Source organism: Aulonocara stuartgranti, assembly GCF_965226115.1.
Source record: "Aulonocara stuartgranti genome assembly, chromosome: 6".
Taxonomy (NCBI): domain Eukaryota; kingdom Metazoa; phylum Chordata; class Actinopteri; order Cichliformes; family Cichlidae; genus Aulonocara; species Aulonocara stuartgranti.
In genome coordinates, this window is record NC_138944.1 from 31,920,054 (window position 1) to 31,933,859 (window position 13,806).

Genomic DNA, 13,806 nt, shown 5'->3' on the forward strand with positions numbered 1-13,806 from the left:
CCATTTTATTACCTTATCACTACTTACTCTTAATTATTGTGATATAATTTTAAGACATTGGCTGTCTTAAATGTCAAATGCTCATAATACAACTAAAACAATACATGTAGGACATGAGCATCACAGTTCTCAGGCTGTGAGCTTGACATTTCATATCTGGGATATCATGTCTGTAGAATATCCGGATCTAGAGTACTGTGCAAATATCTCAAGCTACTACTCTTTTCATTATATTTTGCTATGAAAATGGGAAATGGGGACAGTGATTTATTGAAACATCCAGTATATAAAACAAAAACAGAGTTTGTACATTTCTAATGTATTTGGAAAAAAAAAATACTTGATTTTTTTAATGCAATGTCTCTTGTTCTGTTCTGGCTAAAGATGATCCCACACTCCTTCAATAATGTTGAGGTCTGGGCTCTGGGAAGACGAATAGAGGACTGATGGTGTTCCATTGTGTGTTTTTCCATCCATGTATGCTTTTACTGCACTGGAGCTGTGTGTGGGATCATTGTCACCATGAAAAATTAAGGCATTGCTAAGATCTGTTCCAGATGGAATTCATGGTGGATCAAAACGGTAGTTTTCTGTGTTCATAATTCACTCAATTTTGACAAGAACCCGAGTACCAAGGACTGAAATGCAGCTCCAAACCACGACAGAGGCCCCACCATGTGTTACTGATGGCTGTGCACACTTGCTTTATTTTATTAGGCCTGCCACTTCCTGTTTTTGTCTTCCACTTGTCCAGTTTTATCCAATAGCACACCACGCTAAGACATGCCAGGTATTTAACTAGTAGCTCTTTGATTCAGTTAGTTGGTGCACATGTACAACTCTCCTCCATATCTCTCAAAGTGGTGGGTTGTTTTTTTTAAGCATTTTCACAGATTCAAGCAAAGAAAGGAAAATAAAGTACACTTTTTTTTTTTTTTTTTTAGGCAGGAAGTAACAAAGTGCCAAAACATACATACACAATTTAAGTTGTCTCTTATTCGTAGATGAAACACCGATTCATCATGCATTTTAAATCCTTGAATGGTTCCATAAGTGGTTTAACAAAAAAATCTATTCTCCTCTGAAAATGATCAGGTACATTGACTGGACTGCAAATAGGTTTTTGAAAGATCTTCAGAAAGCCTGGTGAATGACTGCTTAAGGTTCCTTTAAAAATTACAAGAAGGTGCCTTGAAAGCAAAATAAAGACATGAGTGAATCAAAACTTTTGCACAGTACTGTAAATTCAGTTATACCCCTAATGTTAATGGCAATTTATGGAATTATTTTTTAGCTTTTACTCACTGACTTTTGATAGTTGATTGTTGATACAGTCTGTGTCTGTATCAGAACTTTGATGACTAAAACAAAAGAAAATGAAAAAAAAAAAACAAAAAGCACTGAACTCAAAAACATCAAATATATATATATTTATTTTTGAAAAGTGAATTTCTTCACTTTGATATATTCTGTTCATGTGATGAGAAATATTTTAAAGATTTTTAGATATTTGATTAACTTATGTCTCATGAAAATCATAAACCTGTATCTCACATTATTAAAATATTTCCTAAGGTAGCAAAGGATTTTAAATCCAGACCCTTTAAAAATGTTGTTTTTGCACTCAGCAGTTGGTTGAGGCTCCTTTCAGAATGAATCAGAATTTAGAAAGTAATTTATATGTGGCTATGAATACTCCTTCAGATTTAATATAAATCTTTATTTTGTAAAGTCTCATTCAAAAACAAAAGAGCACAAATAATAATAATAATGATCATCACAGTGTAAGATTTTTCAGTGCAAATGAACATGTTTAAAAAAAACAAAAAGACCAAAACCTAATTTCTGATTAGCTTGGTCCACCCATGAAATGGAAACGTATACTGTAATTTACTTGAACAATTTTTAAAAAGTGCAACAATATTTCTCAGCAGTGTGAGAAAATAAAAACAATTTAAAAAATTGTTTTTATTTATATATATATATATATATATATATATATATATATATATATATATATATATATATATATATATATATATATATATATATATATATATATATATATATAAGTAAAACTTCTATTTAAAAGTTTTATTTATATATATAAATAAAAGTATTTAAAAAAAAGTAGAAGTTTTATGCATTACCTAAACAAATAAAAATAAAAAAACCCCACAATATTAAAAATTTCAAATCTAAGCATCACAAATCTTGTGAAGGCAAATGCTGGAACCGCTGGAACAAACTTCATAGAACATTTGCTCCGCCAGACTGTCTCTGTTTGCACTTGGAAGGGTGCTAAAGCCTGAGAGGCCAAACAGACTGCTGAACTACAAACCTCATTTGACACTCAGTCATGTTACCAAACATCACAGAATGACTTCTCACACAGCTCTGTAGATCACCAAGATCACACTCACAGTGAAAATGTAAGAAATGCATCAGAATTTATGCAGAGTTATAAATACTGCTTCAGATTCTGGATGGATAATCCTGAAGCAGCCTGAGGTTATTTTTTCTAAAAGTAGATCACATGCCAGAATGATATTTGATAACAGATGCAAAAACATGTATCCTTACATGTCTTGTTCCAACTTCACTGACTCTGTATAAGCATAAAAACGCATGTTCTATTGGACTACAGCTATGCCAGGGCTACAAAGCTTTCAGCACCGCGTCGTGATTCCAATCTTTACTCCAGCGAGTGTTTAAACACATCTTATCATTCCGCTTACCACCCCGGACCGTTTAGGCATCGTGGTTTGTGAATGCACTGTTGATGCAAAAAGATCACTGCAGTGATCAACCCAAGTCAGACACTGTTACTCGTTTCTCACCTCATTGGTTTTGTTTCTCCTTCAGTAGTCCGGTGCCTCTATTGTTCAACACAGCAACCATCCGGCAGACAGAGAAACAAATCAAGAACCAAGATAAATTCCCCAACAGTAGATAAAGCCAGTCTTCAATGTGTTTACTGCTAAAAATAAACACTTCTCGTCAACTCATTTGCTGCAAATTGTCCCACATCAATTGGGCACCTCCTCATCCAGTGCAGTCTGTCACAATGCTACTGTTTCAGGGTGCATTAACTGCTGCACCACCAGGTCGATATTAATGATGGGACTGAAGTAGAGTGCCCAGTAGAAGAGGCAGTTGCACACAAACTGCGGGACAAAAGGCCAAAGAAGGGCAAATGCAAATCCCTGAGTTAGCATTTTCCACAAGTGGCTCCACATCATTTGTGGAAGAGTCCTACAAAGAGAGGGAGAAAACAAGTGTCATAAAACCACTACTCAACAGCTATCAACCCAAATCTTGTAATCTTGTACAGGAGATACCAAATCCAGTTCCAGGTAATACACAACAGACAGTATAAAACATGGTCGTAGTCTCTAGGTCTGAAATGTAAAGCCAAGGCAGAAGTGCCAGAAATCTTTCTAACAGCCAGCAGGGGGCGACTCTGGATACAAAAAGACTTGCAGTTGCAGAGAAGTCTGTGCTCCATTTGTTTTCATTAGCCAATAGGTGATGTCACCATCACTACATCCACCTTTTATACAGTCTATGCATACAATGCAGAAAACATGACATTAATACAATGGTTTGCACAGAACTGCAAGGAATGTTTAAGCAGGTCCTGTTTTCCTTCAGCGGGACGTACTGCATGTCTTTCAGATAAGATAATATTTACACTTAACCAGCATTTTAGGATAAAAAATTGACTTTTGGAGCTGTTGAGTTTCAGTGTTTATATTCCTGACTGGCAGGAATATTCACTTACTGTGTCTGGGTCTTATCAGTCACTGAAATTAAGTAAAAACATTTTTATCTAGGTTCACATACCCATTAATTTGGCACCAGAAAATGTTCCCAGTAACACTAATATGCCTTGTGATGACCAAAGTATGCCACGTGACCACAGTATACACATCTTTTATTTCGACTATCACTTCCTTCTCAAAGTTAGTATAACAAAAGTACAATCTGATCTTACTTTTTGCCATAACACACATACCCAATGACCGTAACTGTATTAATAACTAGATTTTTATTAGAGAGTATTTATCAAACTGTGCAGAACTAATCTGGATTGAGACAGTTTAAAATCTATTTCAGTGTTTGCATAATAAAAACAAGAGCAAAAAGAAAATCACCCAACCCTCACACTGCATTTACCTGATCCTGGCTCTCATCCACAGTCTCCATAGGGCGCAACCTTCAAGGACAGACAGCAGCATGGCATTAACAATGATGAAACGGGATGTCCAGTAGTGAACGGCCAACCAGTCCCAAGCAAACTCTGCGATCAGCTGGTATGGAAGCAGACAGTATTTCACAAGAAACTCTGCCCATTGTTGCCAGCTGGGATCCACCTAAATTAATAAGTTTTAAAAGAGAAAAAAAAAAGGGGGGGGGGGGGGCAGGAACAAAACATGTAACCTGAATAGTCATATGCATTGCACATGGAGCAAAGTTTAAAGAAGTCTAAACATCTTCATGCTCACAGCGCCGTCTTCATCTAATTACCAGAAGCAATCACAGCATGTAATTTACAAAAGGTCCCCAGTGTTTTCATTTTCAGCTCGTTACAGTATATTACAATTTATTATTCATGTGTCATTTCAGTGGGAAGTTTGTCTGGTTTGTACCTGTGAGCTGACAAAACTGCTCTCCACTGGTTGATCGCTGTCTGTGACGGCTGGACAACAAGTGTGCAGGAAGGGCAGGAAGGTCTCAGAGTAGTCGAACAAATACAAGTAAAAGATTGTGAGACGAGGGGAGCGCTTCAGTGCGTACAGCAAGAACAGAGACTTCCCCGCATTAGCCGCCTGACAGAAACAGTAAAGAGACGGTTCTTTAACTGTGGAAATGCAGATGTGCTGCTTTACCAGCAAAACACAATGTGCAACTTGTAAAGATGTTAATAATACTGAGCATCAGCCATTCTGACGCAGAAGTGTGGTCACCTTGTATTCCCAGAGGTTCTGGGGAGGTTTGACACCAAGAGCTTTAACTCTTTCCAGTTCAGCCAGAATAACCCGTCTGTGAGCCGGATTTTCAATGCTGTAAGGCGATTTCAACAACTCTTCTTCCCCCAGCATCAACAGGAGCCTGAACCAGAGAAATTATCATATTGATTTTAAAAACATTAATGAATACATTTCTTTAAAAAATAAATAAATAATAATTCACCTTCCATTGACGTTCTCCTGCTGGAAGGGTTCTTTGTACAGCTGGGCCCAGGGACCCAGGTTTTCGAGCCAGGATACAACCTCTTCAGGTGTCCAGTGAGACACGGGCTTAGTGATCAGCAGGTCATGCTGATCCACTGGACCACTGCTCCAGTGATACACCAACACCATCACCTACAAACATACACAGGAACACTGGTCTGAATAGTTTAACCCAGGGGTGGGCAATCTCAGTCCACGAGGGCCGGTGTCCCTGCAGGTTTTAGATGTGTCCTTGAACCAACACAGCTGATTCAAATGGCTAAATTAGCTCCTCAACATGTCCTGCAGTTCTCCAGAGGCCTGGTAACGAACTAATCATGTGATTCAGGTGTGTTGACCTAAGGTGAGATCTAAAACCTGCAGGGACACCGGCCCTCGTGGACTGAGATTGCCCACCCCTGGTATAACCATTACCTCACCTTGCAATAATAATCCAACTTCACTAGATGTCGCTACATTTGTTTAACTTGAACCTGCAGCTGAGTTGGCCCAGTCTATATTTCCACAACAGATTGCCCAAAGCATCCAAAATAAACTGAGGCTTTGCAGAAATGACAACACTTAGTTCACCTAAGACGACCCAATAATCATCACCATGAACTGAGGTCAAAAACAGAACTATGTTGTAATCTGTTTACTTATTCCCTGCACCGTACACACTCAGACATACATTTTCAGCCACGTGGCAAAACACAGGGGGACGTTGTTCCCAAGTGCCTCAATATTACATAATTTTGATGCTTTGGTTAAAAGACAACAAACTAAACAATTACAGGCTTTGCAACATGTAGGGTTAGGAATGTAGTAATGTTTTGATTCTAAAGAGGTCCACAATTTAGAGATGGAAAATCAGGTTATATTCAAAGTAACTTGGCACTAGCAACTGAGACTGAGGAGGACATGCCCTCTGCTAGTCACTTAGGGTACTAGGAGACACATGTTCAACGAAAGCATAAGTAAGACACAAGGCACTTTCAAAACGAAGAGCCGTGTCTACCTTACACATACCGTTTATGAAATCAGCACAAATCCTAATAAAATGGGCAACTCATCATTGCCGTTGCAAGAAAATCCAGAAGGTAATGTTTAAGAGCAAGGAGGCATTTCTAACCTGCTTGTGTGTACTTACAGCCACACATGTGAGTGCAGTTAGGACTCCAGAGAAGAAAAAGCCTGCTCCTTTGTGCTGGGTTGTCTTGGATCTACCCAGGTTGTCACCATATCTAAGATGAGGAAGACAAACATGAAGGATGGGCTTTGTAAAGCTGGCCCAGTTTTATTAAAAACCCAAAATAAATGAAGTACGTGCAAATAAATACAAGTGAAAAATGAAGGAGACGTCAGGCAAGTTGGCAAAGATGAGATCAGTATGGCAAAGGGTCAGCGTTGAGTTTAAAGCTACTTAAAGTCAGTGCCAAACAATGGTGTGTGTGCAATGCTGTGTTTCAAGTCATCATCATCATCATCATCATCATCATCATCGTTTATTTTTATAGCACTTTAAGAACACACCAGGCAGACCAAAGTGCTGAACAACACAGATCAAAACAACTACCAAATTAAAAATACCATAAAATCATTACATACAATAAAATAAATAAGAAGGTGTCAGTTTCCTACAGAGTTAAACGCCAGGGAATAAAAATAGGTTTTCAATCTGGACTTAAAGACCTGCACTGATGACGCTTGTCTAATTTGGAGGGGAAGATTATTCCAGAGCATTGGAGTACAGGGTAACCACAAGAAGGACAGACTATTGGAAGCTCTTTTTCCACATAAGCATTTTTCCCAGTTCACAGCCATTTTCTACGATTGGTTTGTGTGCTGAAGCAGCACTCACTCCTGTGACATTACGCAATCTGACCCACAGCCTGATTATGTGGATAAGTATGGCGTCACTGTGTGCAGTGCGATAACCACTAGGGCAAATTTGCTCTCTGTGGAAAATCTACAACACTGAAAATTCAATCCCAAAACATTCCAGTCATGAGTCTCATTCATTCCAGGGTTAATAGATCTCTTTGCAAAGCGTAACGCATGAAACTGCAGCATCTTGAACTTAGTTAAGAAACGAAGGTGTGAGGAGCAGACTGATGGATCATCCATGGCTAAACCTCCTGTTGTACGAGCTTCCTTTGAGTCAGTCAGCATCATACTGAAGGATGGAGGAATTAAATTACTGTATCTGGTAAAGACCCAGCAGACAACTCATGGCTGAGTTAGTGAGTCTGCTCCACAGCCAGTTGTGGCTAGTGTATATCTCAGGGTTAGCTCTTTGGGCTTCTGGAAAGCTGAATTTAAACCGGTCAGATTTCCCAGTGAGCATGATTAAGACCAGGTCACTGTCCACACCTCCAGATGTATCATCTTCCCTGTAGGATTTTCTTGGCAGTGTTTATTTGGATTTTTTGGCACCACCAGGCCATGTCAGCTTTGTAAATTAACAATTTATTCAGAATTGGTACTTCTTGGAGTTGCATTTACATTTACTCTCAGGGCTGCTTTAGCTTTGAGCCTCAGGAGAGCACCAGCTTGTATGTGCTGTCTTTGAAGCAGGCTGTGATGTCAGCAAAAAGGATTAGTGAATCAAATGCTTCACGTTTGTTTGCAGCTTTCCTCTGATTACAGGAAGGTGAGACTGAACCCAGTCTTTGGAAATCCCAGCTTTTCAACATGCATGCAATGTTAGACTGCCCATGGTGTGAAACGTTAGTTGCTAAATGGCTAGACTTGTTTTTAAATTGACAGTCTTCATGGACTTTACACCAATATATACATATATATACCAAAACATATTTGAGAATCAAAGTACCTCTGGAAAGCCAACAAGCTCCGGGAGATTTTGGGGTTTGCTTGGATTTCCGCTTTCCTCCGCTGTACGACCTCACCAAAAAGTTTGTCAGTTGCATCCCTAAAAAGAAGAGGATTACATATGATTATATCAGTTTGATATCTATATCAAACTAAGCAGGACTAACTTATCTCCGCGGAGCACATGAAGATAAACCATCTTGACACAGCAATGTCAAGGAAAATTTGTGGGCAAGCTGATAAATACTTCTTTTCTTTTCTTTTCTTTTTTTAAATTCAATGGAGAGACGAGTGTCTGAACGACATCTTCGATCTTGGCAGCTGTTTTCAGCTGCATCTGAGCGAGAACATTTCCACATCTTAGGTTGAAACATCAGTATGTCAATCAGTTGTCATCCATTTCTTATAAACCGCACGTCCTTACCACAGATCATTAGTTCCTGGTTACTCTCATGTCAAAATATTTGTGTCTAACATTTGCTCTCGTGTCTTTCAGTAGAACAAAAAAACGGTCATGTGACTGCGAGCTGCGTGTATGAGAGAGAGTGAAAGTGAAACAAATCACAGATATTATTGTAAAAGTGTTCACCTCTAATGTGGATTTCGCTGTGGTGAAAACATCACCAAGCTTTTTTTTCTCCATGAAACATAATCCTAAAGAGATTAGAGTCTTGTCCTAGAACTGAAATGGGGATCTTCTACCACTAAGAAAAAGCATCAAACTTTAGGCTTAATGTACTCAATTTATTTTTAGGATTTACTAAATGACATATCAGCTAGCTTCTTCCCAATCTTATATTGTGCTTTGCTCTTCAATAAGAGGTTATGGTGAAACAATAATGAATGTCTGCTTCTGGTGTAACTGCACACATCATTACTGGTCATCCAAACTTTCCATTTCTTAATAAAGCTAACTAAGCAAGCTTAGTAGAAGTCGCCAGTAAGTCTCTGTGAGATGTGAATAAAGCAGCCAGAATATCAAACATTAACCCACTGATATGGCACAGCTATGAGAAGCATACCTCAGCAGTATGTTGATTTTAGGAAAGCCTTCCCACTTCTCCCGGCACTCTGGGCACTCATTCTTCTGCGAGGACTCCCACCATAGAGCGAGACAGTGTCGACAGAAGTTATGACCGCAGGTCAGGGTAGTAGGGTTGACCAAGATGTCATAGCAACAGTGACAAGAAAATTCATTTTCTGAGATGCCGCTCGCTGAAGACTTTAACTGAGGAGGGTCGGAAGACTCGGATAAGAGAGAAGACTCATCCATTAATTCCTCCACACTGTCATTTGCTGAATTCAACTTCATCTGCTGCAACATATCCAAGTCTGAAGGAGACACAAGGTTAATAAGCCTTAAATCAGAAACTATAACATTTTAGGTTTTAAGTAGGATATGGGTGCAAGCTGTAAATCAGCGGTCTCGAACTCAAGAAATATATTGTGCCCTTGAAGTTAAGTTTTTTTGTTAGGGAGGACTGAGTTGTATAAACATGTACAAACATGTTGGATTGGCTGTGTTAGTTCAGTGAGAGAATTATTTGTAAAGAAAACAATTTTCACTAGCAGTCAAACACTAATGTGTACACTTATGTCTGCATTAAACACTACTTTTTTGGAAATAGGTGTCGGTGTTTTCTTGTTCGTACTACTTGAGCACTAAAGTGGCCCTCCAATGAGATGACAGTGCCAGCAGTGATCCACGGCTCATTTAAGTTTCAGACCCATGCTCTAAATGCGTCACGTAGAAAAATGTTTACTTTAAAAAAAAAAAAAAGAAGAAGAAAAAGAGATAGCAGTGCTTCCACCAAGCCTATCCTCGGCACTACAATCCAAAAGAATTTGCCAACAACAGTTCTTTTAACATTTCAAAACTGCATAACTGGATGGCCCTGTGCTTTGCTCGTGCTTGATTTAAGGGGTAAAGCGACCAGTCATGTTTTTGCTCAGTAAACAAATATTTTATAAACGAGAATCTGTTTTTCTGACATGACATCTCGAAACTCAAAACACTGTACAAACTGAAAACAGAAAGTAGTTGGCATTTTCACTGGATTTGACAGCTTTCGTTTCATTTCCATATCACGTTTTTAAATTCTTGCAAAAAAAGTGAACTTGAAAACTCAGTAAATGGCTAAAAATAAATATATCCCCACACATCTGAAATCTAAAGTAATACTGCAAGCATTTAAAAGCAAACATAACCATAATTAGTTGTGGCTGAGGAACTATGATTGAAATTAATTCAAAACTATGGTACTTGGGATAGGATGTCAGCAAGCAATTAAAGCGCGACTTCTGACTTAAAGGCAGCTAAATATGACAAGTACTTAAAAGTCACTTGATTTCCGTATACAAACAGGGGCTCGTGACAGCACTCTGTCAAACAGTGCAACTTATTTGATTTTCAAATAACAAAGGGTGAACCATTACCAAGTCTGAATACATAAACAAAACAGTTTGCTCACTTACTGTGACAGCACGCAGGTACAGTTTAACAGCCCTAGACGTTAGCTTCACTCTCTAATTAGCTAGCTAGTTGCTAGCTATGCGCTAGTTGCACATCGGTTACTGCTGATCTGCAAACATGGGTTAACTACAATTATTAGTACCAAACTGCGCTATCGTTAGCTTCAAGGCTTACATGCTAGTAAGCCAAACTTAGCTCAACAGTACGCGCTGATTGCTAAGTTACTAACTGCTAACTGGTGTGGTTCAGTTGGCTAACCTACAGTTGTTACTCGCCTCAGGACTGGTCTCTGACAGGTGACCGACTGCAGAGTGGCATGACTATCCGGCTAATAACTAGATTTCAGGCTCATTTCGCGAGTACAACTCAACGTATCCACACACAGTAGCAGTTCTCAAGCAGTTCTGCTCTTTCACAGCCTCCTCCTGCAGTGGAAACCCCCACATGCAAGCAACCACAACCACGCATGCGCCTGAATGCGTACCTGCCACCCGCCTACCTCACAATGTCGTCACCGGTCACCGGTGAGGAAGAGGTCCGGTGTCCTCCTCCTGGGTAGAGTGAGAGCTCAATCCAGCAGACGTGACTTTTTTTAACACCTGCGTCAGTTCAGCGCAGATCAGATCCTGAGGCTCATTTTTATTATTCCTCAGCACCACATTATAACATTAAAATACACACAAGCTTTTTACAGAGACCCTGTCGGGTTTACAGTGTGTTATGCTTCTTCATATTATCCTAAATCACCATCATGATGGCAGAGTGGCAGAAAGTACCTGGCACAGTGTAATCGGTTCATTTTATGCTGCTTTCACTCTTCTGCTTTACTACAGTAACCGGAAATAAATGTGCTTCTATTCCCTGGAAACACTGGTATTTTGCAGATTAATATGAATAATAGTGAATATAATCAGACGGCGAATAAGTTTTATAACTCGAACACAATCCGCGTCTAAAGTACTTCAAATTAGTCACAGCCTTTACTTGCTACTTTGAGTAGTAGTCAGTAACTACTTTCTTTTTGTGCTTTTACTTCAGACATCAATTGTGAGAGTTTTATTTCTACATTGTGATCATGTGTGGAAGCAAATGCATGTTTATTTTTTAGGCAATGTAATCTCTCGTGAATAATCTTTTTTCCTGTCCCATAGTTTTTTCTCATCAAAATTTGTCTTATTTCATTTTAGCTTCTGAACTGATTTGAATACTATTTGACTTTGTTTGAGATCTGAGACATTTTCAATAATGGATGCTTAAGTTTACTCCAGTTACTCCCAGAAAAAAGTTTAAATACAGTATTATCATAATGATAAAAAAAAATAATACCAGTTGATGGGAATACAAACTCTAGTCTAACTTTTATTTTAATTCTAATTATACTCAGCTTGAATCTGAGGAAAAAGGAGGAAAATAAAAAATACAGCTCTATTTTCAGTCTACATTGTAGAGGGTGGTTTCGCCTCTAAACAGGAAAATGTGTACAGTCAGGAGTTAAAGTGGGATTCAGCGGGTGGAGGAACCCTAAAATTGGATGTAATGACTCATGACTCAGTGTGTGTGTGTGTGTGTGGGGGGGTCACAAATCACAATCATTTCTATTGAGAGCTCAAGTAGATTTTCTTATTGTACAAGCTGTGACCAGCTGATCTGCTCCTCTTTGTAGATGTTCAACCAGATGTCAGCAGATGTTAGTGGATCTCAGCATCAGGGTTAGGGTTAGTTAATTCATATCAATGATACTCTGCTACACTTGATGTAACTTAACTCTGACCATGAAACCACGATCACTGTGCATCAATCAATCAATCAATCAATCAATCAATCAATCAATCAATCAATCAATCAATCAATCAATCAATCAATCTTTATTTATAAAGCACTTTTCATACAAAAAATGTAGCACAAAGTGCTTTACATAGTTAAAAGCAGCCCACCCCACCCTCCAACTCACTCCCCACACTCTCATTAACAGTCACAGACACTGTTCTTTACATTAAACCCATCACAGTACAAAAAACTAACCTGTTTATCCTGCACTAACCTGCAGAGGATTTTCATGTAGCCTTAAATATCACAGTTAGTCTACCTCAGTTTGTTTGGCAGCATATTGCCCCATGTACAGACACAGTAAATGGTTTAGACACATGAAGACTTTAAGTTTTTAATTTCCCTACCTTTAAATGTAACTTCTTATCTTCCTCTCCTGTCCTGTCTCTCTTATCTTTCTCCACCTCTGAGTGAAATACCCTGTGAAATACAGCTGGACCTTTAGCTAGCAACACACTGCACACAAACAGTTAGTATGTTTGCTGATGTTTATTGACCTGATAGAAACACTGCATTTAAAATCACCTGACACTTAAAAAAAAGTCACTCCCTTTATGCTCCTCGTCTTCTGTAGTCCTAGCTACAGTAGATGCTGAAGTATTGCAACCACAAGAAACAAAACAAAACGAAAAACACATCATTTGTTGCATTTTCTTTAGTGAAATCTACAAAAAACACAAAAGATGGTAGTTTGAGAGGCATAAACGTGTTTTTGCACCAACACGCCCAAAGTCTGCTATCAGATTACAAATGAAATGCTAATGTTTTCAATGTTCTCTGATGAAGAAGATATGGGTGTATAGGATTTCTCAAATCTTTGTGTTCTGTTTTTATTTACATTTGACCCAGCATCCCAGCTTTTTAGGAATTGGGGGTCATAAAATATTATTGTCAAGTAGGAAAGCTTTTGGAAACAATCAGAAATATGGTTCGTCAGTGAACCAGGGAAAGGGTTTTACCTCACATATTTCAACAGGCTACATTTCAGTCTGCAAGTGTGCAGCAGGAAATAATAGTAATAAATTATCAGGAAAGAAGTAAATATGCATATTTGCATATCTATTTCACTTTCAGTGTGACTGCTTATGGTGATGGACAGGTTGATGAGATCAGGCAGGAGTTTCCATAGACTGTGATGTTTGCAGACAACATTGTGATCTATAATGAGTAGGGAGCAGAAGTGAAAGAGTTAAAAGGAAGGTTTTTAAGATGGTAATGAGACCTGCTATAATATACGGTTTGGAGACATTGACAAAAAAGCAGTAGGTGAAGCTGGTGGTGGCAGAGTTGAAGGTGCCCGAATTGTTACTGGGAGTGATGAGGATAGGCAGGATTAGACATCAGAGGGACAGCTCAGGCTGAGCGGTTTGGGGAAAAAGTTAGAGACGCAAGGATGGCATGCGCACAGGAGGGGATAGTGGATGCTGAAGATGGAGCTGCAGTCAGGAGGAATAAAAA

General features: G+C 38.8%; 1 protein-coding gene across 4 annotated transcripts; it reads right to left on the bottom strand.

Moving 5' to 3' along the window:
* Positions 1 to 2,041: 2,041 nt before the first annotated feature.
* Positions 2,042 to 11,085, bottom strand: LOC309708519 (bifunctional apoptosis regulator-like). Of its 4 annotated transcripts, none has more exons than XM_082536633.1 (9): positions 11,021 to 11,085; positions 9,071 to 9,380; positions 8,050 to 8,148; positions 6,367 to 6,460; positions 5,197 to 5,369; positions 4,971 to 5,115; positions 4,653 to 4,832; positions 4,180 to 4,376; positions 2,042 to 3,255 (listed from the first exon to the last, which is right to left on the bottom strand). In XM_082536633.1, the coding sequence occupies exons 2-9, from the start codon at positions 9,370 to 9,372 to the stop codon at positions 3,063 to 3,065; spliced, it is 1,383 nt and encodes a 460-aa protein (XP_082392759.1). In that variant the 5' UTR covers positions 9,373 to 9,380; positions 11,021 to 11,085; the 3' UTR covers positions 2,042 to 3,062. The 4 variants fall into 4 exon arrangements, with proteins under 4 accessions (XP_082392759.1, XP_082392758.1, XP_082392757.1 ...); XM_082536632.1 differs by lacking the exon at positions 11,021 to 11,085 and adding an exon at positions 10,784 to 10,999; XM_082536631.1 differs by lacking the exon at positions 11,021 to 11,085 and adding an exon at positions 10,524 to 10,999.
* Positions 11,086 to 13,806: the final 2,721 nt, after the last annotated feature.